The 26,689-nt window shown below is 35.8% G+C and overlaps 1 protein-coding gene and 1 long non-coding RNA gene across 6 annotated transcripts; one reads left to right on the top strand and one right to left on the bottom strand.

The window, feature by feature from the left end:
• Positions 1 to 215: 215 nt before the first annotated feature.
• On the bottom strand, positions 216 to 2,593 carry LOC132622757 (uncharacterized). The gene is made up of 3 exons (XR_009575985.1): positions 2,371 to 2,593; positions 1,507 to 1,573; positions 216 to 578 (listed from the first exon to the last, which is right to left on the bottom strand). It is a non-coding gene; the product is annotated as an uncharacterized LOC132622757 (long non-coding RNA).
• Positions 2,594 to 8,662: 6,069 nt separating this feature from the next.
• LOC132621159 (probable serine/threonine-protein kinase PIX13) lies at positions 8,663 to 20,614 on the top strand. 5 transcript variants are annotated; one of them, XR_009575445.1, is made up of 5 exons: positions 8,663 to 10,258; positions 11,023 to 11,158; positions 17,431 to 17,553; positions 17,690 to 18,052; positions 19,290 to 20,614. XR_009575445.1 is itself a non-coding variant. In XM_060335318.1 (5 exons), the coding sequence occupies exons 2-5, from the start codon at positions 10,121 to 10,123 to the stop codon at positions 17,896 to 17,898; spliced, it is 606 nt and encodes a 201-aa protein (XP_060191301.1). In that variant the 5' UTR covers positions 8,663 to 8,864; positions 9,217 to 10,120; the 3' UTR covers positions 17,899 to 20,614. The 5 variants fall into 5 exon arrangements, 4 of the variants coding, with proteins under 4 accessions (XP_060191301.1, XP_060191302.1, XP_060191303.1 ...); XM_060335318.1 differs by having other exon boundaries at positions 8,663 to 8,864; positions 9,217 to 10,258; positions 17,690 to 20,614; XM_060335319.1 differs by having other exon boundaries at positions 8,663 to 8,864; positions 9,212 to 10,258; positions 17,690 to 20,614.
• The last annotated feature ends 6,075 nt before the right edge of the window (positions 20,615 to 26,689 follow it).

Below are 26,689 nucleotides of genomic sequence, written 5' to 3'. Positions count from 1 at the left end.
GCCTTTACCTAGAATCACACTGGTTAAGCAGACTATTAACGGAGGTTTAGTTTTAACTTTGCCTTAGTTAACATCTAGGTGTCCTAATTCACCGTTAAATTAATTAGGTGGCGACTCCTTAAAATCAAAACAAATAAATAGGAATCACCAATACGTCATACCTCCTAAAATTGACTCCGGGTTAAAATGGGGTGCGACACCCTGCACGCAGAAAATACCAACAAAAGCCACACAGGGCTAACCAAGCAATATATAAACATATGCGGACCGGCCGCCTCGGCATATAGGATCGCCCAAACAACATATGCGGACCGGCCGCCTCGGCGTATGGGATCGCCCAAACGACATGTACATACATCTATACAGAAAGACCCTAACCCACAAACATGTCCACAGACCTCTAAACAGACCGACAGAATCATATGACGGGACAGGGCCCCGCCGTACCCATGAACGAATATATACAAATGCACTAATAAATATATATACCAAAAGTATAAGCTCCGGAAAGAGAGGAGCACTCCGAATAGCAGAAAGGGTGTCCTAAACAGGTGGATCACCAGGGTGTGCGTCTGTACCTGCGGGCATGAAACGCAGCCCCCGGAGAAGGGGGTCAGTACGAAATATGTACTGAGTATGCAAAGCAGAAGGTACAGAAATAAATCTGAATAATAATCGAATCAGATATATAGAAAATAATACATATCAAAATGTTTATTTCCAAAGTATAAATTATGCATAGGGCACTGGAAAATGTGGTCGCCCGCCTGTCGATGGCGCCACAACCCAGCATAACACCAGAAAGTTTCAAATCTCCGAATCCCCGTCACACATCACAACACAGCATAACGCCAAACACAGCATAACGCCAAACATAAGTGGAACCCGGCCCTCGAGCGAGGAGCACGGTGAACCATAATCACAGCATAACACCGGAATGTATCACAAAGCGCACGACAACAGAACCGGCCCGGGAACCGGTGAACGATATCACAGTAGGCACGAGCGGAGTAGTGAGGAATCATATGCATAAAATAATTATTATAAATCTGAAGGATAAGTAAAATAGTCATATTCGAAATCAGAATAAAAATTATCACTTTTTGTTTCAAAGTTGTCGAATTTCAAAAAGGGCGTCGCGGGACCCACGGACGAGTATAGACCCGAACTGAGCCCGCCTATGAAAAACATACTCATTTTATATCATACAAACTCCTACGAAAATTTCAAAGCAATCCGAGCTTTTCTGAGGAAATTATGGGCGTTTGAAGTCTTGGAATCGCTAAAGAATGAACTTTAAAACAAAAATCAGCTTTCATCTAATCTTTACAAATTATGGATTCCAAGAACATAAGGATCAACGTTTTGCCATGACAAGGCAAGGATGCCAAAGAACAAATGCGATTCATAAACATGCTCGGATTGTGAGAATAGAGTTTCCTCGAGGCTTATATCATAGCCTATTTTAACTAAGGCATGCCGAAGAAGGAAGATTACTTTACATACCTCAAACGCTCTCCAATACGATCCAAACTCAAGCTAAATCCAACCTATGATTCGGGCTGCCCAAGGTCTACAAACAAGCCATAAAATGCCAAACATTAGCTAAAGACTTTTTGGGCATTAAATTCCAAATTCGCCCTTAATTCTACAGAAATTTGGGCAGCATTTCCCCTGTAAATAGGCTACCCCGAGAATTTGATTCGGCCATATCAACCAACAACAACAACAACAACCAACCTAACAACATCAACAACCAATCCGAAAGACAAAACAACAATAATAGCTTTCTTTTCCATTATTCAACAACTTACATAAATTCAATTCAACTACTTACGTTCAAGCCAAAATCGACGCTTATATATTCACATACTAACCCGAACCCATACTAACAATGTCCAAGGACATTCCAAACAAGTTACACAATATTTCCAGCAAATTTCAGGGAAATACAACAGCAGCCACACGACACCACATATCCATTCATATGCAAGTAAATCACATTATTGTCTCTATAATTCTTACATCAACTCACAACAATTTTTTTACTCCAACTTTAACCATTAAATTCCTTCATTCTCATCACATAATCCATGATTACAACAACCAAAATATTAACTCAAATCAGTTCAGCAAATTTCAAGCCCCTACACCATTCAACAACATTCCAACATTCGTACAATTCATGTTACCAAGTTACAACTATGTTTCAACATCAAGCTACATAATTTCGTGGCTTCAACCATGCTTCAATATCAAGATACATAATTTCATGATTTTCATTCATTTATACTCACCATAACACATTCAAACCATCCACAACACAAGCGAATTCGTCCTAAAACATATGGAAAAATAATCAACTCTTACCTTAGCAAGTTGCTCCTTAATTTGCTGAATTTAATGGCTTCAATTAAAGACCATTCTTGCTGCTCTCAAGGACCAATTCATGTTCCCAAAGACCTCCATTTGATTTACAACACCATGGAAAAATTAATTGGACCAAGCTTGGTGAACATGAATTTTTTTCACCATGGCCGTGAGCCCCCCCTTCTCTATCTCTAGGTTTTTCTCTTTTCTTGTAATGTTGAAGATGATAAAATGAACACTTAAACATCAGATTTTTCCTTATATAGGCAGCCCCTAAGAGTGACAAGTGTCCCACTCAAGGCTTGAGCCAATTAAATTTGGTCACATGTCTTGGTGGGGCCCACTTAGTGCACTAGTGACTTGTTTAATGACTAATTAAATTTTTAATCCCCACTTAATAATCTAATCATGGTAAATTAATCCCAACTTCCATTAATATTTTTACACCAAGTAAAATTTATAAACAATTCATTTCCCAATAGAGATCGGAAATAAAAGAAAAAATTCTATTTCGAGCCCGAAAATGATCCCATCTTTAACTTGAGTCGATTCTCTTGCGAATAGCTCGACATATAAAAATATGGGATATAACAAAAATGAACTAAACCGAGATTATTTACCAAAAAATAAAAAATAGCATTTCTTCGTTTAAATAGAAAATCAATTTCTACTTTGTTTCGTTTCAAACATGTAAAATTAATTTAATAATTTGAATTAGAATTATGCAAATCAAAATTTGACAAAAAATAATAAGTATTTTACACCTTTAAATTAATCGAATTAAAATTGAAAGTATCAATTGATGCTTAAATAGTGCTATTGTTTTATCTCAAAGAGAGGAAAATAGTTTTCCTTTAAACAAGTCTTCTTTTTTAAAAAGTATCAATAAATTTTTGTAGCAAACACAAATGTAATAAAGTTTTAGATACGGAGCACAAAACTCATGCTTCGTGTGTGTGTATATATATATATATATATATATATATATATATATATATATATATATATATATATATATCACCATCCGCATACAACTACATATATATAGATACACTATAATCTAAAGTGTTGGGCCCGTGCGCAGCACGGGCATAGACTACCCATGCTTTGGCGTTCGTTTCCACTGGGAAAAAAAGAGTGGGGCCCCACCTAAACATCAACCCATATTTAAAAAAAGTGTGGGCCCTAACTAAATTCCAACCAATATTAAAAAAAAAAAAAAAAAAAAAAAAGTGGAACCGCCATCTCCAAACTCACAGAAAAAAAAAGTGGACCTCATATTAATAAAATCAAGCAATATTAAAAAAACTGAATCCCATATTAAAAAAAACAATGTCAAAAAAAAAGTGCATCCCATATTAAAAAATCAAATAATATTTATGTAATTTCTAAAGTATCTCATTAAATCAATAATGATGGATTAAAAAAGTGGACCCCATATTAACAAAATCAAGCAATATTAAAAAAAAGAACCTCATATTAAAAAAACAAACAATTAATTTCTAAAGTATCTCATCAAATCAATAATGATGGATTAAAAAAGTGGACCCCATATTAACAAAATCAAGCAATATTAAAAAATTGAATCCCATATTAAAAAAATAAGCAATGTAAAAAAAAAAAAGTGCATCTCATATTAAAAAATCAAACAATATTTATGTAATTTCCAAAGTATCTCATTAAATCAATAATGATGGATTCATTGCCGCATGTATATCAATAAATTAGTGGGAGCAAATGAAATTATTGTACAGCAACATACTTAAAATACTTATATATTAAAATAAGATAGAATTAATTACTTTCATAAATGTGAAAAGATATTAATGTCATAAAAAATATTAAATAGAGATCAAATAATTAATAAGGTAAATTAGTGAAATTATAATTCTAATTAAAAAAGATTGATCCCGCCCTCTCCCAACTCATAAAAAAAAGTGAATTCCATATTAAAAAAAAAAAAGCAATGTCAAAAAAATACGTGCACCCCATATATTAAAAAATCAAACAATATTCATGTAATTCCTAAAGCATCCCCATCAAGTCAATAATAGTGGATTCATTGCTACATGCGTACTAACCCATTAGTGGGAGCAAATGAAATTATTGCACAGCAAAAAACATGGACCCCATATTATTGTTTTTCTAATATACTTAAAATATTTATATTTTAAAATAAGATAGAATTTAATCACTTTTTCATTTTTATTCTTACTCTAATAAATGTGAAAAGAGATTAATATCAAATGGAGATCAAATAATGAATAAGGTAAATTAGTCAAACTATAATTCTAATTCACGTTTTCTTAAAAAACCATGCAAAAGACAACATGACAAATAAAATAAAATAAACCGAGAATATTTACCGAAAATTAAAAAATAGCATTTCTTCGTTTAAATAGAGAATCAATTTCTATTTTGTTTCGTTTCAAACATGTAAAATTAATTTAATAATTTGAATTAAAATTATCCAAATCAAAATTTGATAAAAAATAATAAGTATTTTACACCTTTAAATTAATCGAATTAAAATTGAAGTATCAATTGATGCTTAAATATTGCTGTTGTTTTATCTCAAAGAGAGGAAAATAGTTTTCTTTTAAACAATTCTTCTCTTTTAAAAAGTATTAATAAATTTTCGTAGCAAACACGAATATAATAAAGTTTTAGATGCGGAGCACAAAACCCATGATTCGTGTATATATATATATATATATTATCACTATCCAAATACAATTACATATACATAAATATGTTATAATCTAAAATATTGAGCCCGTGCTGCACACCATCTATCCATAGAAATGTTGTTCTGCAATTCACTTCGTCCGCAGAAAGAGAGAGTTGAAAGGAAGAGTTTTTATTTTGACTTGGTCAAAGGCTTACGGTGAAAACTTTACTATTGATATGGAAAAGCCCTCAGATGGGAGTGAGTAAGTGGAGAGAGAAGATGGAATTGTCAGACCTTTTTTATTATGCTTTTATTTTAACGTATTTTCCATTCAAAGCTGATCAGTGGGCCCTTGAGGGTATAATTGGAACTTTGTTTATATTTGTATGATATGGCAAAAGTCTTCTACCAAAAATTAAACTCTCTGTCAAGTCAAAACAGGATTATCTTTTTGGGACGGAGGGAGTAGCAAATAAGAAATGGAAAAAGTCAAGAATTAATAAATATTAATTACTAAAAGCAAGTCAAGAGGAATTAAGAAAATGAAAAAAGGAAAACAAAAAGGAAAGAGGCAACTGATATAAATGGATGGGTTCCTAAATTTGTGGAGTCAATTTGTAGAATTTACTGTGTTTTGATGTGCTGTCTATAATGCACAGTGGCGGATCCAGGATTTCAAGGTCCTGGTGCTTGCCTTTAACGATAAATGACGGTCGTCCAAAAAGGAAAACCAGCATAAAGAAAAACTACTCTATTCAGGTTAGGAAGTGATAATTTTTCTCTTCTTCTTTTTCTTTTTACGCCTTTTGCCGTGATGAAGTTTGACAAATTAGAAAGGGAAAAAAAGAAAAAAAAAAGTAAGTAGTGAAAGAAAAAGTCAATTGGTAAAAATAAAAAAGAAGAATATGCATTAAAAAAATTAAGAAACAAAGCAATGAGACACAGAAATAAAAACTAGAAGAGTATCTAAAAATAACCTTTGTGGAGGATCGAACCCTTAACATCACGCAAACATGGAATTTGACATTCTACATTCACACCAGAGCACCCGAGCACCACAATTTTCTATGTGGGTCCGCCCCTGATAATGCAACAAGCCAGAAATGCAACTAAATGTTGTAAACAAGGCTCGATCCCTCGTCACTGGGGGGCAATTGTCGCCCTTTGCCACTGGCACCATGAGGCCACTTATTACTCCGGGTGGCAATCTATTTATTTATACAATTTCATATGTATATATACATATATACTAGCATTTTCACCGAAGCTTGCGGGTGGCGTGACATCCCCTCGGGCCTTAGTAGATCCGCCCCTGAGTAGTATGTATATATGTATGATTAATACATGGAAAGAAATGATTTTGACTTTTAAAAAAAAATAAAAAAATAGCAACAAGTCGTGTTTGAATCTCCATGTTTCTCACTCTATTGACAGCAATCCCTCACCCAAACCAAACTTTTTCAAAGTATCTTTGTTGGAATTTGAGAAAACAAGGGATGGAAGATCGTCAGAAACCTTTTACCGACTTGGTTTGCCAAAAGAGAACATCTATTCTGCAAATCCCGTATCCCATAGTGTATTAGAAATCACTTCTTGAGCTTAAAATGACGCGTGGATAAATGAACCAAGTCATGGGGACCTCTAACAATAGTTACTGACAGTAACATCAAAAACGGTACTTTTCATTATCGACACTGCAACACATTAGCTGAACAAAGCACAGGCCACGGAGTGTCGGTATCCACAGTATCGTTTTACATATAAAATAATACTTTGAATAACATGTTAAATTTTATTTATTCCATTCCGTTACTTCTTATCCGTTAAATTTTAAAATTAAATAATAGCTAAAACGTTACTGACAAATACGTTTATTCTACTTCGAAATTTTTTCAAAAACTTTTATTACTTTGGTTGATTGGCTAAAATACTGGAATATTTAGGTTAAAAATTCCTCCTCTTCTGCCAAGTTTCATCAACTAACATGTTGCTTCCCAAACAATTCGTATATTTAGTAGCCTGACGAAAGTTATTTTCAGAAAGAAATTCTTTAAGTAAATCGTTTTAGTATTTGATTGCCGGAAAATATTTTCCAGAGCGACTTTTCTCCTGGACATAAATCAATTTCCTTACAATAATCTTAATTTTTAACTCCTATTACTTGATCTAACTGACACTAGACACTACTTAATTTTTAGTACTTATTATTTCTTTTATCAAAACACCCTCTTCAATTTGCTAATACTACTATTAAAATTTATGATATATTTTTTCAAATAATATGTTTCACTCACCAATCAAACACTGAAAAATATTTTTCAAAAATCCGTGAAAATCACTTGTGTCGTACCAAACACAAGCAGAAAACAATAGTGTATGTAATTTTTTTGAAAATGTTGTCAACATTTAAAAAGGTGAACAAATGAACAAATTAAATTATTGTAATGACATCATATTTATAGTAAAATTCAGATTATATTAACAAAACTTAATTCAAATACATTATCGCAACTTGCCTTAGTGAATTTTTCACTTTTTGAAATGTATTTATAACGGGCGAAACAAATGTGTTTTATATTTAACTTTTTATTTGTATTGGGCACCAATAGAACTCTTGACTTAGTGGTTTAGTAACTAGGGTGTTCACAGTTCGATTTGTATCGGTTTTTGGTTAAAATCAAAACCACATCAATTTAGTCAGTTTTTTAAAATATTAAAACCAAACAAAATAAGATATAATATACATTTATCGGTTTGGTTGTTATCGGTTGTTTGGTTTTTAACCATACACAAATATATACTCTTTCCTTCTTTTCATACTATTATTTCTTCGTATTAAACAAACAAATAAAGTGACAATTTTTTTGTACAAAAAAGTAACATCATTTCGTTAAAATGTACTCAGAACAAGTTAAATATATTTAACTGTACAATGTCTTGTGATATATTCAATGTAAGCTAGGATACTCAAAAGCTTATTCGGATGGTTGTTTCCCGTGGTTCATTAATGTATGATTTTCTACGAAATCATGTTTGTATCTATTGTTTTAAAATTATGTTGTATGGTGTTGTAAACTCATTGTAATTCCGTGGTTATTCTAACCATGAAAAAGTTCAATTTTTATAACCACAGATTTGATGATTTTGCGTGGTTATGTATTTCATTTCTCTATTATATCCACCCTCCACCACTCACCCCACCTTACCCCCACCTACCACCCATCCCACCCACTCTACCACTCACACCCAACCCACCCCTACTCCCAACTACCCCATCCCTCTGCCACCCACCCCAACCACCACCCACGTCTCCACCCTCACTACCTACCCTCATCCCACAACCACCCACCTCACACCACCCACCCCTTCACAACCCACCCACCACCTACTATTTTTTTAAAGTTTCTATTTTATTCTTTACTTGAGTTTTATTAACATTTATAAACTATTTCTAATTAAGAGTTAAGGATATTTTAGTAAACTTACAAGTTATGATACTATACCATACACTCAAATCAAACAATACAAATGATATTAAATCACAACAAACGTCCAATTTATCTAAATATTGTGTCCATTAATATAATATATATCATACCATACCGTACATTAATGAACAGGAAACAACCATCCAAACAGAGTAAGATTCTTGAAACTTTACCTTGAGATACTTATACTCACAAATACTATTCAGGTATCTTGTTCACCATTTTTAGCCCCATTATTAGTTTATTACCAGTGTAGCCTCGTTCTTCGAACAGCGCACCGCCGAAAAATCTTCACCGACGGAAACTCCAGTAACTTTCCCGACGATCATAACAGAGTCAGTCCTCTCTTCTTCTGCTTTCTCTTATGTCTTTTTGAACGGAGTCGTCAAAATTAAAACACGAAGTCTCTTTACCTTCGTTGTTACTCCGGTGAAGAAAGTCACCTAACTTCCACCCCTTAGAGGAGGAGTCAGTGGAGTTACTTTTCTTACACCCTTCAGGGGCTTGTTCCCATGGCAATCAATACAGCCAAGTAAAACATACAATCACTAGTAATATATTATTCATTGGCTACAGTTTACTGATGATTCTTAGTTCAAAAAGGACTTTCTGGCAGCTATATTATATCAATGGGTAGTCAAAGTAATTCTAATTTGAGGTTATCTTTCCTTGTCTTTTTAAGTGTAGCTCATTTTTGCATCCCTCGAAAAATTTGAGTTTGCTCAGATCCAAAACAACTATCGAATGAGTTTTCTCTTATTTCGTTGGAAATAGCTCAACAAAGTCGATTATAAAGTGTGGGTTCGATTGAAACTCATTCGATTATAAGCTTGTTACATAAAATTAGAAAAGACTTGAGGTTTATATAGGAATTGAGAAAAGACTCAAATATGTCACCGAACTATCAGAAAAGGCTCATTCATTCCACTCATTAATAGTCTAGCTCAAAAATGCCACCGTCGTTACCATTTTGGGATATGTATGTCATTATTCACTAACAGAACTCTACTACTACCATATTTTTCCACGTGACATTATATAAACCCTTCATTTCACGAGTGGCATATATGAGCCGTTTCGTAGTTCAGGGGCATATTTGAGCCTTTTCCCAATTACTATATAAACCTCAATATTTTCTAATTTTATGTAACAAGCTTATAATCGAATGAGTTTCAATCGAACCCAAACTTTATAATCGACTTTGTTGAGCTATTTCCAACGAAATAAGAGAAAACTCATTTGATATTTGTTTTGGCGGAAACTCTATTTCATCCTTGGAAGATGCAAACATGTTCCGAGACTGGGAAGATGACTCTACTTACCTGATAGAAGTTGGCGCCTTTTCGATCAACAGAGCCATCACAATCAGATATACATCCTCAGCAACTCACATTGCACCAAAAGAAGTTTACCAAATGGCCAGGTCAGTGGGTGCACACCAAGATGGTGGGATTTTCTTGGCCTTTTTAGAAAAGCACCACCGAAGCCATGTAATCTTTTTAATCCAGATAGCCAGACATTACTGTAGCCCAATGTGAGAATATTTTATTTTGCCGAACTCAAGGCCCCCGTCAGAAAATTTAGGAAAGATATGGTGCTGGGAGAAGGTGGTTTTGGGAAAGTTTACAAGGGTTGGCTTGATGAGTGGGCTTCTTCCAAGAATGGTTGCACTGCAATTGCTGTTAAGAAATTGAATTATCAAAGCTTAGAAGGATTTGAAGATTGGCAGGTGATTCCTCTGTCCTAAATATGTAAACTCCTTTAAGCTTTGTAATTGGAAATCAATTTGCAAAGAAGCACTTGACATTGAGTTATTACTTAGCAGTAACTCATTTCTGGGCAATATTGGCTGTCCGAGGTTTTTATTGTCCCATTGAGTTGAATTTCTTTGACTACTTGCTGTGAGAAAGTGATAATTAAGAGAGTAAGATATTGTTTGCTCTAATCTTTGGCAAAGAGCAATTCCTTGGACTCTCTGGCGCTTATTGTCATTCTCCAGAAATAGAACAATGACCAGTATGATTATGCTAATATTCAGTTGGGTAAATGGTCTAGGATCTTCGTTTGCAGTCTTGGTTTTGTTGTGCAGAGTGTTACATGTTTTATAAAGCACCTTTGTAGTTGCTCATTTGGCAGGCTCACTGAATAATCAATTTTGGAAGTAGGCAACCCACTACCATCTATCCCATTGCATTTCATTATGCCTTTTACTTTTTTAATTCATATATCATCCAATTTTAATTGAAACTTGTGAGGTTATGTCTTCTGCTAACTTTAGTAGATTGATTACAATCATTATTACCAACAGCTTTTGGCACATGTTTTGCTTTCTTCTAAGTAACTCAACTTTAGTTGGTCATTGACTAGATCTGGAATTTGTATCTAAAAAATTTAAATGCGAAAACATTTCCATTGCTCTGAGACTGTGAGTTTTTGTTGCTGGTAAAAAATTTCCAAGTTCTCTTGTGAATTTCAGTTCACTTGTTTATGCAGTCAGAGGTGAGCTTTTTTGGAAGACTTTCTCATCCTAACCTGGTCAAACTCTTGGGATACTACCAGGAAGATAAACAACTACTGCTTGTCTATGAGTTTATGCAAAAGGGCAGCTTGGAGAACCATCTTTTTGGATGTAAGAGATGATCTATTTGTTCTCAATTATATACAAGATTAAAGCAGCGAGGAATATCCTACTTCATGCCCCACCTAAACATCTGTTCTCTTCGGTTTGCTTAGTGCACTCTGCTGCTTTTTCACTTCCGTGGAATGTAAGGCTTAACATTGTGATTGGCGCAGCTTGAGGCTTGGCATTCCTACATGCATCAGAGAAGCAAGTCATTTACATGTTAGTTTTATGGAATACAGCTTGAGAGAAGATATATCACTACAACTATATTACTACAACAATGGTGGATTTGTGTTGCATCAATGGTGGATTCATGTATAGGGGAGTTCGAGTGAAGAGAGAGAATGGAGAGGAACATATAACTGTTTTTGTGGAAATGAGAACTCAAGTGTTCTCTTTGCACTGACTAAAACTTATATACACAACCAATGAGGTCTTTTCCTTAATACAGCTGTCAACAGCTAATCACTAACAAACCAGCTGTCAACAGCTAACTTTTCCTAACTAACCGACTCTAAGCTACTGTTAAATAAGATACTAACTACTTCTAATGCATTACATTTTAAATAAATAACTTCAATACCCCTCCCCAAGTTGGTGGTGATGATTTCACAACCAACTTGCTCAGCATAATGGAGTGCTTGATTCGTGTAAGAGCTTTTGTGAGTATATCTGCCAACTGATCAGTGGTTGCAATGTGATGCAAAGAGATAAGCCCCTCCTGCAGTTTATCCCTAACAAAATGGCAGTCGACTTCGATGTGCTAGGTGCGCCCATGAAACAATGGATTTCTGGCTATATGAATGGCTGATTGACTGTCAGAATAGACTGCAATAGGAGTTGAACGAGGGATAGTAATCTCATTAAATAGTCTGTGCAGCCATACCAATTCTCCCCAAAAAATTTCTTAGTGATCTGTATTTTGCTTTTGCTGAGGATAATGAAATGGTTTCTTGCTTCTTTGACTTCCAACTCACTGGACCATTTCCCAACAAGACCAAGTAGCCACTCACTGATCTCCTGGAGTCTGGGCATGATGCCCAATCATAGTCACAAAAGGCTTTTACTGTGCAATCTGGGTCATTAGACATGAACAACCCCAAGGTGGAAAGCTACTTGCAGGTGTGGCTCTCTTGGATCCTGCATGAATTGGCTCAGTTGTTGAACACTGAATGCTATGTCTAGTCTGGTGTTTGTGATGAAATTGAGCTTCCCTATCAGTTTTCTATAATATGTAGGATCAGGTAAAGCTGTCCCCTCCTTGGCACTGAGCTTCTCTGTAGGATCAAGGGGTGAAGTGAGAAGGTCAAAGTTGATGCAGTCATATTCCTTTAATAAGTCCAAAACAAATTTTTGAGATGATGACACCACCAGCAGTGTGAAGTATCTCAAGGCCCTAGAAGTAATGTAAAATACCAAGGTCCTTTATCTTGAAAGTGTCATGCAGGAAGAGTTTCAATTGAGCAATCTCCTTTGTGTCTGTCCCTGTGAGTATGACATCATCAACATAGACAGCTACAAAGACCATTAAAGAACCATTTTTCTTGTGAAATAAGGAATAGTCATGATGAGAATGATGATAACCTCTGGATGAAAGGGTCTCAGTGAGTTTGGCATACCACTGCCTACTTGCTTGTTTTAAACCATAGAGAGACTTATTAAGTTTGCATACCAAACTAGGATCAGTGACATCCAAGTTTTTAACCATAGAGAGACTTATTAAGTTTGCACACCAAACTAGGATCAGTGACATCCAAACCCTGAGGGACTTTCGTGTACACTTCTTCATGGAGATCACCATGAAGAAATTCATTGTTTACATCAAGTTGAAACATATCCCACCCTTTCTTCACTGCACAAGCAACCAAGGACCTTACAATGGTTATTTTGACTACAGGGGAGTATGTTTCAGTGTAATCAATACCAGGTTGTTGTGTGTACCCTTTTACCACTAATCTAGCTTTAAATCTTTCTATGCTACCATCTACCCTATGTTTAATTTTGTAAACCCATTTACAACCAATGGTTTGTTTACCTTCAGTCAACTTAACAAGGTCCCATGTGTTATCTGCATAAATAGCCTCAAATTCCTGAGGCATGGCAGACTGCCAAGCAGGATTTAGTGCTGCCTCTTCAAATGAAGATGGCTCACTTTTAGTACAAACATTCATAACAAGTAGCTGCCTATTAGAATTCAGAGCATCAGGGGTAATGTGGTGATGTTTGGAGAATAAAGCATTCAAGGAAGAGGTGAAAGGATTAGATGAAGTGTGAGTAGGATCTGGTGGTTTCAAGGTGGGTATGGAGCAAATGTAGTCTCTTAGTGTGCAGGAGTTTTGTTTGGTCTTTGGGATTTCCTTTGTGGAGCAGTAGGTGAGGAGGAAATCTTTTGTTGTGGATGGAATAAGTGGATGAGGGATTAAAGAAGGAGAGTTTGCTGGAGGATAGTTGGGAGGAAGGTCAGTATCAGTATCAATCTCATTTCTAGCATCATTTACTAAAGTATGATTAGGCCTTGTTTCGGCAAATGTAAAGAAATTAACAGAAGGTACGGACTTAAGGACAGAAGGAAAAGAAACAGTATCAGTAGACAAAGTAAAAGGAAAAACTTCTTCATGAAATACTACATCCCTAGAAATATGCATTTTCTTTGTGGCCAGACTTATCACCTTGTAACCCTTTGTGCCAAAAGGATATCCCATAAACTATGAGGTGTGGTTCTAGGCTCGAATTTGTCTCTGTGAACTTTAGGTACAGTTGGATAACACAAGCATCCAAAAGACTTAAGGTGTGAATAAGTTGATCACTACTAGAAAGACAGCAGCAAACAGAAGCCACATTGGCATTGTAACCATCATTGTACTTCATACATCTGGAACAGAGAAAGTATAGCCCATCCTTGCTATTACCAATCATCTGAGGACTCTTCATGGAAGGGCCCTGGAATAGACACAATACATCAGTGAAAAACATCATACACTTCAAAGAAAAAGTCAAGGAATGAACTGAGATCAGGTTGTACTTAAAGCAAGGCACATACAGTACTTTATATAATGTGATTTTAGATGAGATTGCTACATCACCAACTTCTGTCATCTTAACTCTATATCCATTTGGAAGGGAAACTAATAAGGGATTTGGTAAGGTTTTAATGTTTTTCAAGGAGGTTTTGTTAAAGGTCATGTGGTTGGATGCTCCTGAGTCTATAATCCACAAGTTAGCTCTTGATTCAAAACATTTGCATGAAGGTTTGTCAAAATCAATTAAAGAAGTGTAGACTACAATACCTACAAAATTGATAGAGCCAGCATTGACATTGGGAATGGTCTGATCATCCCCAACATTCTCAGCCTCGAAGTGCTTTAGCATGCTCATAAGTTGTTCATATTGCTCTTTTGTGAGGTTGGAGTTCTGATGGTTTACATTATGAGTGTCAGCTGTTGGATAATCCCCTCCATAATTGGATCCCATATCATTTGTCACACCATGTACATTGGCTGCAATCTTTTTTCCTTTGTCAAATCTAGAGTTTTGAGAATTGGTCTGTGGATAACTTTGATAGTTGCTATGTGAGCTGTTATATGATGAATTGTTATGGGAACTGTAGGGATATCCATGTAGTTTATAACACTTGTCTCTAGTGTGTCCTGGTCTTTTAGAAAATCACACAATAGACCACTTCTGTTATTTCCTGAGTAACTACTGGACCCTGCATAGTTGTTGTTCCTTGGTGCATTACTAGAGTTTGAGTAACTGTTATATCCTGTATAGTTGTTATTGTTGGTAGAGTAATTAGTTCTAAAATTCTTTCCAGGTAAACTCATATAGTTTGCAGTAGAGGCATTTAGTGAGGTTGACCCTAACTCCAAGCGACTGTTGGGTCGAAACTCTCTTTGTTTTTCCTCTTGGATCAACATAGAGAAAGCTTGTGCCATAGATGGGAGAGGATTCATCATTGGAATGCTTCCTCTCACCACAGTGTATACCTCATTCAATCCCATAAGGAATTGAATCAAACGTCTATCCTGCTCTGCCTTGTGGTAATTCTCCTTTGCTCCACATGTGCATTGACACTTGCACTGATTTTTCGCACTTAGAGTACTCAGTTTCTCCCACAACTTTTTCATTCTCGTGTAGTAGTTGGTAATATCCAAAGCTCCTTGTGTGAGATCATTGATTTCCTTTTGAATTTGGTACAACTTTGCTCTGTTAGTTTGATCATACCTATCTTCTAATTCTTTCCACAATTCCACAGAGTCACTTACATATTCAAGGCTATCTGATATTTCCTTGGATAGAGAGTTTAATATCCACGAAGTCACCATGTCGTCACACCTTTCCCATTGGCAAAATTCAGCTGAAGTTGCTTCTGGTTTCTTGCATTCACCATTGATGAATCCTAATTTGTTCTTTACTGATAAGGCTCGCAAGACACCTCTCCTCCACGACTTGTACCCCATTCCATCGAAAGGAGTTGGTACTAACATAACACCGGCACTATCCAAGGGATGGACATAGAGAGGATTTCCCGTATCTCCGGTGGAGGTGCTCGCCTCATTGGTTTTGTCTCCATTCGCCATTTTTGGGTAAAATTAGATCAAATGAAGCTATGAATTAGGTCCAATTGAAAATTGTGAATCACAGGAAATTGAAACAATCAACGCAAATGGGGATTTGATATCGATGAATTAAGTCAATTTGAAAATTGCGAATCAAAGAAAAATTAGGATTCATATTGATGAATCCTAATTTGTTCTTGACTGATAAGGCTCGCAAGACACCTCTCCTCCACGACCTGTACACCATTCCATCGAAAGGAGTTGGTACTAACATAACACCGGCACTATCCAAGGGATGAACATAGAGAGGATTTCCCGTATCTCCGGTGGAGGTGCTCGCCTCATTGGTTTTGTCTCCATTCGCCATTTTTGGGTAAAATTAGATCAAATGAAGCTATGAATTAGGTCCAATCGAAAATTGCAGATCAGAGGAAATTGAAACAATCAACACAGATGGGGATTTGATATCGATGAATTAAGTCAATTTGAAAATTGCGAATCAGAGAAAAATTAGGATTCACCATTGATGAATCCTAATTTGTTCTTTACTGATAAGGCTCGCAAGACACCTCTCCTCCACGACCTGTACCCCATTCCATCGAAAGGAGTTGGTACTAACATAACACCGGCACTATCCAAGGGATGAACATAGAGAGGATTTCCCGTATCTCCGGTGGATGTGCTCGCCTCTTTGGTTTTGTCTCCATTCGTCATTTTTGGGTAAAATTAGATCAAATGAAGCTATGAATTAGGTCCAATTGAAAATTGCGAATCAGAGGAAATTGAAACAATCAACGCAGATGGGGATTTGATATCGATGAATTAAGTCAATTTGAAAATTGCGAATCAGAGAAAAATTGGAACAATCAACATAGATAAGGATTTAAAGTCGATTTCTACTAAATTGTATTGGTTTGAATTGTTCGATGAACTAATCAAAGAAAAGGAACTCCAATGATCAATTTCAATGGAGCAAAATGTAGAAAAACGAATTTTTTGATGAAAATACAGTATGCGGAATTACGGAACTGATCGAAAATGACCGATAGGCTCTGACACCATGTTAGTTTTATTGAATACAGCTTGAGAGATGATATATCACTGCAACAATGGTGGATTTATGTTACATCAATGGTGGATTCATGTATAGGGGAGTTCGAGTGAAGAGAGTGAATTGAGAGGAACAGATAACTGTTTTTGTGGACATGAGAACTCAAGTGTTCTCTTTGCATTGACTAAAACTTATATAAACAACCAATGAGGTCTTTTCCTTAATACAGCTGTCAACAGCTAATCACTAACAAACCAACTAACTTTTCCTAACTAACCGACTCTAAGCTGCTGTTAACTAAGATACTAACTACTTCTAATGCATTACATTTTAAATAATAACTTCAATAGAGACTTCAACGCCTCGAATATATTACTCGATGGCGTATGTTTCTTTTTCTTCTCCCTCGGAATATTGTCATATACTGTCTTAGCACAAGTAATATAGAGATCACAAATTGATGCCAGTAGATTTTTTTCGTTTAACACAAACCTTTTTCTTACTGGGCAACTCTCTGGTTTACACGCACTGTTTTGCCTAAAGGTATGGAGCTCTTGATCACAGAGTGAAAAACGTGACTAGCTGACCTATAACAGTGAGAACATTAGAGAAAAGGTTGTTATTAATAAGACTGCTTCATGACATTCTTTAATTCCTTTTTGTTTCAGTCTTACAATGCGAAGATATCAGATTGGGCTTGGCAAAACTAGGTCCTTCGGCTAGTCAATCACATGTGTCAACATGGGTCAAGGGAAAAATTGCTTATGTTGCTCCTGAGTATCTTGCAACTGGTAAACTTGGAGTCTGTTCGACTTCTGCACTTGGCAATTCTGCATCTCTTGAATCACATCTTGTGCTTACAGGTTTAAACATATAGTCAAATCTGAATAAATGTCTGTTCATACTTCTATTGTTGTTTTTCAACAGGACACTTGTACGTGAAAAGCGATGTCTATGGTTTTGGTGTTGTTTTAGTGGAAATGCTAACAGGTCTACGAGCAATAGACATAAACCGCCAAAGAAACCAGTATTATCTGATTGAATGGATTAAGCCGCATTTATCTGATAGAAGGAAGTTGAAGGACAAGATAGATTCGCGGCTGGAAGGAAAACATCGATCCAGAGCTGCAGTATAAATAGCACAAGTGGCACTGTCATGTCTTGGACCTGAACATAAAACCAGACCATCGATGAAGGAAGTAGTGGACAAACTAGAACATATTGAGGCTGCTAATGAAAGACCCAAGGAGCCTAGAATAAGTTCCAAACATCAGACTGCTTATAGATATGGTCAGAAACCTTTGCACCATCCTTCTCTACTTAATCCAAGGCCCAATGTAAACCGAGCCTATCCACTCCCTAGAAGAGCAGAATGAATATACGATAGCTTAGTTGTCCAAATACAAACAATTGTATGTCTAGTTGGTCCTGTAGTCTGAGCGTGTGAGGTGAAGTGGTAAGGCTCTGTATGGTGTTGGGTTGTGGTTGTTTTAGTAAAATACGTAAACAGTTCATTGTTTTGTACATTGAAGGAGATTCATTGAGTCTGTAACTACTGTAAGATATGAAGAGCTCCGGCATTAATAGAGAAATTATAGAAGGAAGGAAGAAAAGAGGGAGAGGGAGAGGGAGAGGGAGAGGGAGAGAGAATAAATGAGAAATGTTCATTCAACATATCCAATAGCTAGGATTTACAGATGTTTATATAAGCTAACATTCTAGAACCTTGAAAGGACTTACCAGAAAAGTAGTCTAAAGTCTAAACTAGGGACTAAGCTGTAAAAATAACTACTCCTTCTCAACAGAATTCTGCTATTCCTTTTGCTTGCTTCCAAATATCATTCCATGACACTTATGAGTATATAACAAGTTCACTTTATATCAAATGGCGGCTCCAGCTTCCTCTTCTTTTAAAGTCTTTGGGGCCACAAAAGTCTTCTCTAACTATTGAAGACTTGTGTTGCGCTCTGTAAGGTTTTGTTTGATCAATGAAATAAAAATTATTTGGTCGTTTGAGTTTGAGTTAATTCTTTTCAAACCTTACACCGAAAACTTTTCCTTTGGAAAGATAAAACTAGATTTCGTTGTGGTTGATTTGTACTAATAGGATTTGTACACTAGCAGTCAGACTCGAAATCGTTTTATCTTTATATTTAAATAAGTGCATCACTACTGGAACTTTAAAGCTCCGCAGGCCTTGATTCATCTGCTTGAATTTCAAACAGAGTAGTATAAATTTGGGATGCTGACGATGCTTTCCTTTCTTCACTGTCCATTAAGGTTCTTGCTTCACTTTAGTGGTTTCTTTTGAATTCAATGCTAGAATTATCATCTCCCTCCCCAAACCCCCCTCATCTTTCGCACGCACAGGGGAAAAATAAAAAAAAATTATGTTTGATATCCTTCCTTTGTTGAAGTCATTGATTGATTGTTCAAGCAGAAGCATGGAAATAGTTTTCTTCCAGTGCCTTGTGTAGTAATTGAATGTGTTGCTTGAGATACTGAAAACCTGTTTCATTGGATGCAGGGATCTAAAGCCTGGGTTATCTGAGAACTTTCATGGGATATTTCGCATATGGAGATTAACAATGAGTACTTTCTTGAAGTAGTAATAAGAATATGATTTTCAGCAACGTAAATCATTGTTCATTTTTACATGTAGAAGTGAGGAAAAATTGTTGCACAAGGTTCCTGATTTAGGTTTTTCATTTTGAGCTTAATGCCAAAGATGTTATTTGCAGCTGCTCCTGATAAATTTTTCTTCTACTAAGCCGATATGTTATTTAATGCTCTTTAGATAAAATAACTTGCTGATGAATGTCTTTATTTGAATTTTTTTTAATTAATTCATGAGAACGGGAAAAGGGACAATGTGAATCAAACCCACTTCTATTTTATGAAAGACTCTTCACTGTTATTACACGATTATTAAGTAAAGAGCCTAAATTTTAAGGAGTGCTAGTGCAGCACTATGGAGCTCAAGCTCAGCTTCGATTAATTACCATGTTTCATAGAAGTTATCCATCCTTGAAGACAGAGGTGCTATGAAAGGAGGGTGCTATGAGTACCATCTTAGTAAAACTTGAATTGAAGTTCTGTGAGTTTCTTGTAGAAACTTTTAAAGGCAACTAGAAGGGTCTTGAAGCACCTAAATTGGACAGATGCACAGTGATGAAGATAAACTGAGACAAATTATATATATTCTGACTAATTTGTGTGCAAGTCTATACCAGATGCATTTGGAAGCCATTTTGACAGATAAGTTTCTTGCAGGGGCAGAGCTACAGTTGGTGAAGGATGGTCAGTTGAACACCTTTTACTAACTGATCACAATTCACTGAAGGATTATACTATACAAGTCAAATACTTGTATACATATAAGTTGAACCATGAACATCCTTGTATTCTTTAGCGAAGTTTCTGATCCCGCAACTGAATTATCTTGAAGGAATGCCAAGAGCAAGGTATTGTGGTGGAATCAATTTGTGGACGAGATTGAGACACTTAGTTCGCAGCATGTATTGTCTACTTCCAGATTTGAACTAGAAATTTGGGGGTTTTGGATGTTCAACCGTATTCATGTGCTTTGTTGTCTTGTCACCCTCAAAGAACAGAGGTTGCAACTGAAACGAATACAATATTTGAGTCCTTCCTTTGTTGATTCCAGATATATTGCTGTTGTGGAGACAAAGTTTCCAAATGATCCGGGCGGAATTGGAATCCCCTCTTCTCCTTATCACCCTTGTGATCTCTAGGATTAGATGATTCTTCGACAGAGTATTGATTAGCATGTGAAAGACGCGAATGAATTTTGCTCCTTCCGTTACAATTTGTTCGGTATAGTTTGACTTAGCATGAATTTTAAGACTTTTAAAATTCGTGATTAAATGTGCCATACCATGTGTAAAGCTATAAAATGTTCTCATTTAAAATTGAAATGAGAAGATGGAAATTAATTGTTTTCAAATATAGAATTGCGTCATTCATTTGCCTGTTTCTAATCTTTGTTATCGTCGTCTCACCTTCTTTTTCTGAACTTGAATCCTTTAAATTCATCCTTGAGTTCCTAATTTGTATGCGTCAAAAAATCCAAGCTCGTATACCTGCAATAGGATTCAAGATCTTGAAGAAATTAGAAGCAATTGCTCAAATTCTTCGTATGGTACTTTTTAAAAAAGGAACCAAAGGCTAGATTATTCTTTAGAATGCCATAGTATTTCATATTTTTGTGCGGATTGCCCTTCAAAGGCACTGGTCTTTAATTTTTATCTTTCATCTAATACCACGAGGTTCTGGGTTCGAACTTCAGCTCATTAAAAAAAAAGAATTTTGTAAGGCAGAGGTTTGTAGCAAAGTTAGGCCTTAAAGCAAACTTTTACCTAAAATTAGGCTTTAAGGCAAATCTCTGCCTTAAGGCCTAACTTTTGCCCAAAATTAAGCCTATTCGGCCAAAAGTTAGACCTTAAGGTAGAGACTTGTAAAATCCTTTTTTTTTTTTTGCACGGATTGCCCTTCATTTGGGGCGGTCTTTAATTTTTGTCCTTCAAATTGGTGGTCTTTAAGTTTTGTCACTCAAATTGGTGGTACAAAATTAAAGGCCACCAATTTGAGGGACGAAAATTAAAAACCACCCCAGCGAAGGGCAATCCTGCAAATTGCCCTTGTAAAATTCCAGCCAAGTAAAAAAAAAAAAATGTTTGAAGGCAAACCTCTGCCTTATAAGCGTGAAGGCAAAATTCTGCCTTAAGGCAGAGGCAAAACTCTCCCATAAGGCAGAGTTTGAAACTTTGTCTTGCGAATCCAAATTCTATCTTGTGATTTTTTAAAAAAATTTTTTTTGGACTGAGCGAGGGTTCGAACTAGAAACCAAAGGACTTTTAGCGAAGGCCAAAAATTAAAGACCCGCCAATTTGAGGGGCAAAAATTAAAGATCAGTGCCTTTTGAGGGAAATCGTGCAAATGACCCTTAGTATTTTAAAGGGAAAAATACATAGTGTGACCACCAGGGAAAACATAAAAAAAAAAAAAAAAAAGGCCTTGCAGGATTACCCTTCGCTGGGATGGTCTTTAATTTTTACCCCTCAAAATGGTGGTCTTTAAATTTTACCCTTTAGGGAGAATTTACATGGCACAGGCAGAATTTCGCTGGGCAGATTTGCAAAATTCTGCCTAAGGTAGAATTTAATTCTGTCTGAAGCAGAATTTAATTCTGCCTTGAGGTAGAATTTTGCAAAGTCTGCCTTATGATTTTTTTTTGTTACTGAGCTGGGGTTTGAACCCATTGTCTCGGGACGTTAGGCGAGGGGTAAAACTTAAAGTTTGAAGGGAAAAAATTAAAGACCACCCCAAATGAAGGGCAATTCGCGCAAAAAAAAAAGCATTTTAAACAAATGAGCCGAGTTGGCATTTCGGCCCAAATTAACGCCAAGAGCTAGCCCAGCAGGCCATTCACTACCCAAAAAAAAAAAAAAAAAATCAGACTTAAAGTCGCCACTAAAGATCGACGAAAAAAATTCATATTGAGCATTCAAAAAATATCCCAAAACGTGTATAATATGTGTAGAATTAGTAACTATACGTTAATTATATATTTATTAAACATAAATTATACACCAGTGATACATTTTCTAATTATACATTGATCATACATTTATTATACACCAATTATACAACAATAATATGTTTTCTATACATATAATTTAGGGATACATATTCTATACGATAATGATACACTTTCTATGCGTATGATATTTGTTTTCTATATATATACAAACTACAGTTGTGATATATATTCTATTCAACAATGATATAGTTTCTATAAGTATGATACATTTTCTATACATATACAATAGTGATACATTACAACAATGATATAGTTATATACATATGTTGGAATTAGTTGAAAAATGACTAGAAAATGAAATTATTTAAAAAAAAAAAAAAACTTTTGAAATTCTTGGGCCACCGGATGTCAGTAGTTTCACCAGATGGCTATTTGTGTCTGTTCCCTATCTTAAATAACAATCTCTCTGTCCCAATTATTCCCTTGTTATTAGGTGTGTTTCTGTAGTTAGGTTTTGCATATTTGTGAAATTTCGGTTTCTCTAGTTGGCTTAAGCTTGTCTGGCTAAACTTTTGAAAGGTCAAAAATCTTTTCTTTTTTTAGGAAAATTTATTATAAAATTTATTTTTTTAAAAAAATTTTAAATTTTTTTTTTTATAATAGAACTATAATGGATAATTCTAAAACCTAGAAAAACACTAGTACTAATTAATATATTAAGTATGAATTTTTGATATGAGTAGTTAGAAATCATTTGAAAAAATAGCTTCCCCCAAAAATAAGAAACTTAAATTTATTTAGAATAAGAATGCTCATATCAAAAATTCATATTTAATATATTAATTAGTACTTGTTATGAAATAAAACTATGAAGTAAATACACAGAAGAAATATGTAGAGAGAGAATATGTAGAGAGATATCAGATTATCTTACTTCTGCTCTTTCAACATTGCATCTGTGCATCCTATTTATAGGAGCAACATACAAAGGAGATATTTTGGGATATTTGGGATATTTAGGATATTTTGGGATATTTCCAAATTAATGGATATCCACTAGTTGGATATTTATAACACTCCCCCTTGGATGTCCATTAATAGATGATGTACCTCGTTAAAACCTTATTAAAAAAAAACCCTGTGGGAAAAAGTCCTAATGAAGGAAAAAGAGTGCACATATCTAGAAATACGCTTTGAGAGCTGCCTCATTAAAAACCTTACCAAGAAAACCCAATGGGACAAAACTTGGTTAAGGAAAAAAGAGTACAACGCGTATTTCACTCCCCCTGACGAAGACCAAGATTCAGATGTCGGAGTCTTCGCATTCCAATCTTGAATATCATCTTCTCAAGAGTTGAAGTTGGCAAAGATTTAGTGAACAAATCTGCAGGATTGTCACTTGAACGGATTTGTTGCACATCAATATCACCATTCTTCTGGAGATCATGTGTGAAAAATAACTTTGGTGAAATGTGCTTTGTTCTATCTCCTTTTATGAAACCTCCTTTTAATTGAGCTATGCATGCAGCATTATCTTCATATAATACTGTGGGTATTTTTGTATCACATTTCAAGCCACATCTTTCTCTGATGAAATGTATCACTGATCTCAACCACACACATTCTCTACTTGCTTCATGAATAGCGATTATCTCAGCATGATTTGAAAAAGTAGCAACAATGGACTGCTTGGTCGATCGCCATGATATAGCAGTACCTCCGCATGTAAACAGATAGCCCGTTTGAGATCGAGCTTTATGTGGATCAGATAAATAACCTGCATCTGCATAACCAACAAGATATGTACTACCTTTGTTAGTATAAAACAGACCCATATCGCTAGTTCCCTTCAGATATCGCAATATATGCTTAATCCCGTTCCAATGCCTCCGTGTAGGAGAAGAGCTATATCTTGCTAGCAAATTAACAGAAAATGCTATGTCAGGTCTTGTAGCATTAGCAAGATACATAAGTGCACCTATTGCACTAAGATATGGTACTTCAGGACCAAGTAGCTCTTCGTTTTCTTCCTGAGGTCGGAACGGATCTTTGCTCACTTCAAGTGAGCGAACAACCATAGGAGTACTTAAATGATGCGAATTGTCCATGTAAAACCGATTTAAAACTTTCTCAGTATAGGCAGATTGATGGATAAAGATCCCTTTTGCGAAATGTTCAATTTGCAGACCAAGACAGAGTTTTGTCTTTCCGAGATCTTTCATCTCAAATTCTTTCTTCAAATATTCAATCGCCTTTTGGAGCTCTTCTGGAGTTCCAATGAGGTTTATGTCATCAACATAAACAGCAAGTATTATGAACCCTGATTTTGTTTTCTTAATAAAAACACATGGACAAATGGCATCATTTATATATCCTTCATTTATCAAGTACTCACTTAGGCGATTATACCACATACGCCCTGATTGTTTTAAACCATATAATGATCTTTGTAATCTGATTGAATACATTTCCCGAGACTTTAAACCACATGCTTCAGGCATTTTATATCCTTCAGGAATTTTCATATAAATTTCATTATCAAGTGAACCATAAAGATAAGCTGTAACCACATCCATAAGATGTATTTCAAGGGTTTCATAGACAGCTAAACCCATGAGGTATCGAAATGTTATAGCATCCATAACTGGTGAATATGTTTCTTCATAGTCGACGCCGGGTCTTTGAGAGAATCCTTGTGCAACAAGGCGTGCTTTGTATCGCACAATTTCATTTCTCTCATTTCTTTTCCGTACAAAGACCCATTTGTGACCAACTGGTTTTACACCATTAGGCGTTTGGACTACAGGTCCAAAAACCTCACGTTTAGCAAGTGAATTCAATTCTGATTGAATTGCTTCTTGCCATTTTGGCCAATCATATCTTCGTCGACATTCTCCGATAGATTGAGGTTCCTGATCCTCACTGCCCTTTTTAATATTTAGTGCAACATTATATGCAAAAACACTATTCACCACAATTTTCGAACGATATAGTTCTTCACTCACTGAAGTCTCGGGTTTGCTGATTTCTTCAGGAATATCAAAATTAATCAGATCTTGAATCTCTTCATGAGATCCTTTCATAGTGTCATTCTGATCATTGTTTGTATTTCTTTTTCTTGGATTTTTATCCTTGGAGCCCAATGGCCTACCACGCTTCAGGCGTGGATGAGATTCAGAGGCTATGACACTAGTAGATTGTCCCTTTGGAACTTCAATTCGAATAGGCACATTCTCTGCAGGGATATGCGACTTAGTTATTCTTTTCAAATCAGTAAATCCGTCTGGCATTTGATTTGCTATGTTTTGTAAGTGGATGATCTTCTGGATCTCCTGCTCACATATAGGGGTACGTGGATCAAAATGAGATAGTGATGGAACTCTCCACGCAATTTCTCTTTTGATTTCTTTTCTCTCTCCCCCTAATTGTGGAAAATTTGTTTCATCAAATCGACAATCTGCAAATCGGGCAGTGAATAAATCTCCCGTCAATGGCTCAAGATAGCGAATAATGGAGGGTGATTCAAACCCAATATATATTCCTAACCTTCTTTGGGGGCCCATCTTGGTGCGCTGTGGTGGTGCTACAGGCACATATACAGCACAATCAAAGATTCAGAGATGAGCAATATTTGGTTCATGACCAAATACTAATTATGACGGGGAGTATTTATTATAATGAGTCGGTCTAAGACGAACAAGAGATGCTGCATGTAAAATAGCATGACCCCAGACGGTTGTATGCAACCGTGTTTTCATAAGTAATGGTCTTGCTATCAATTGCACACGCTTAATAAATGATTCAGCAAGGCCATTTTGGGTATGAACATGTGCTACAGGATGTTCAACCTTTATCCCAACTGATAAACAATAATCATCAAAAGCTTGGGATGTAAATTCTCCAGCATTATCAAGACGTATAGCCTTTATATGATAATCTGGGAAGTGTGCCCTTAAGCGTATTATTTGTGCCAATTATTTCGCAAACGCCAGGTTGCGAGACGATATGAGGCACACATGAGACCATCTTGAAGACGCATCTATTAGAACCATAAAATATCTGAATGACCCACAAGATGGGTGAATAGGCCCACATATATCCCCATGTATACGATCTAGAAAAGCAGGGGATTCAGTGTCAACTTTCATTGGTGATGGCCTGGTTATCAATTTGCCCTGATGACAAGCGACACATGAAAATTCACTACTTTCAAGAATCTTCAGGTTCTTAAGTGGATGCCCTTTTGAATTTTCAATAATTCGTCTCATCATTATTGATCCAGGATGACCCATTCGGTCATGCCAAAGCACAAAATTTCCTGAATCGTTAAACTTCTGGTTTACGATTGAGTGTGCTTCCATTGT

This window comes from Lycium barbarum, chromosome 12 (assembly GCF_019175385.1).
Source record: "Lycium barbarum isolate Lr01 chromosome 12, ASM1917538v2, whole genome shotgun sequence".
Taxonomy (NCBI): domain Eukaryota; kingdom Viridiplantae; phylum Streptophyta; class Magnoliopsida; order Solanales; family Solanaceae; genus Lycium; species Lycium barbarum.
The sequence above is the reverse complement of the archived record's forward strand: the minus strand, read 5'-3'. Positions and strand labels throughout refer to the sequence as shown.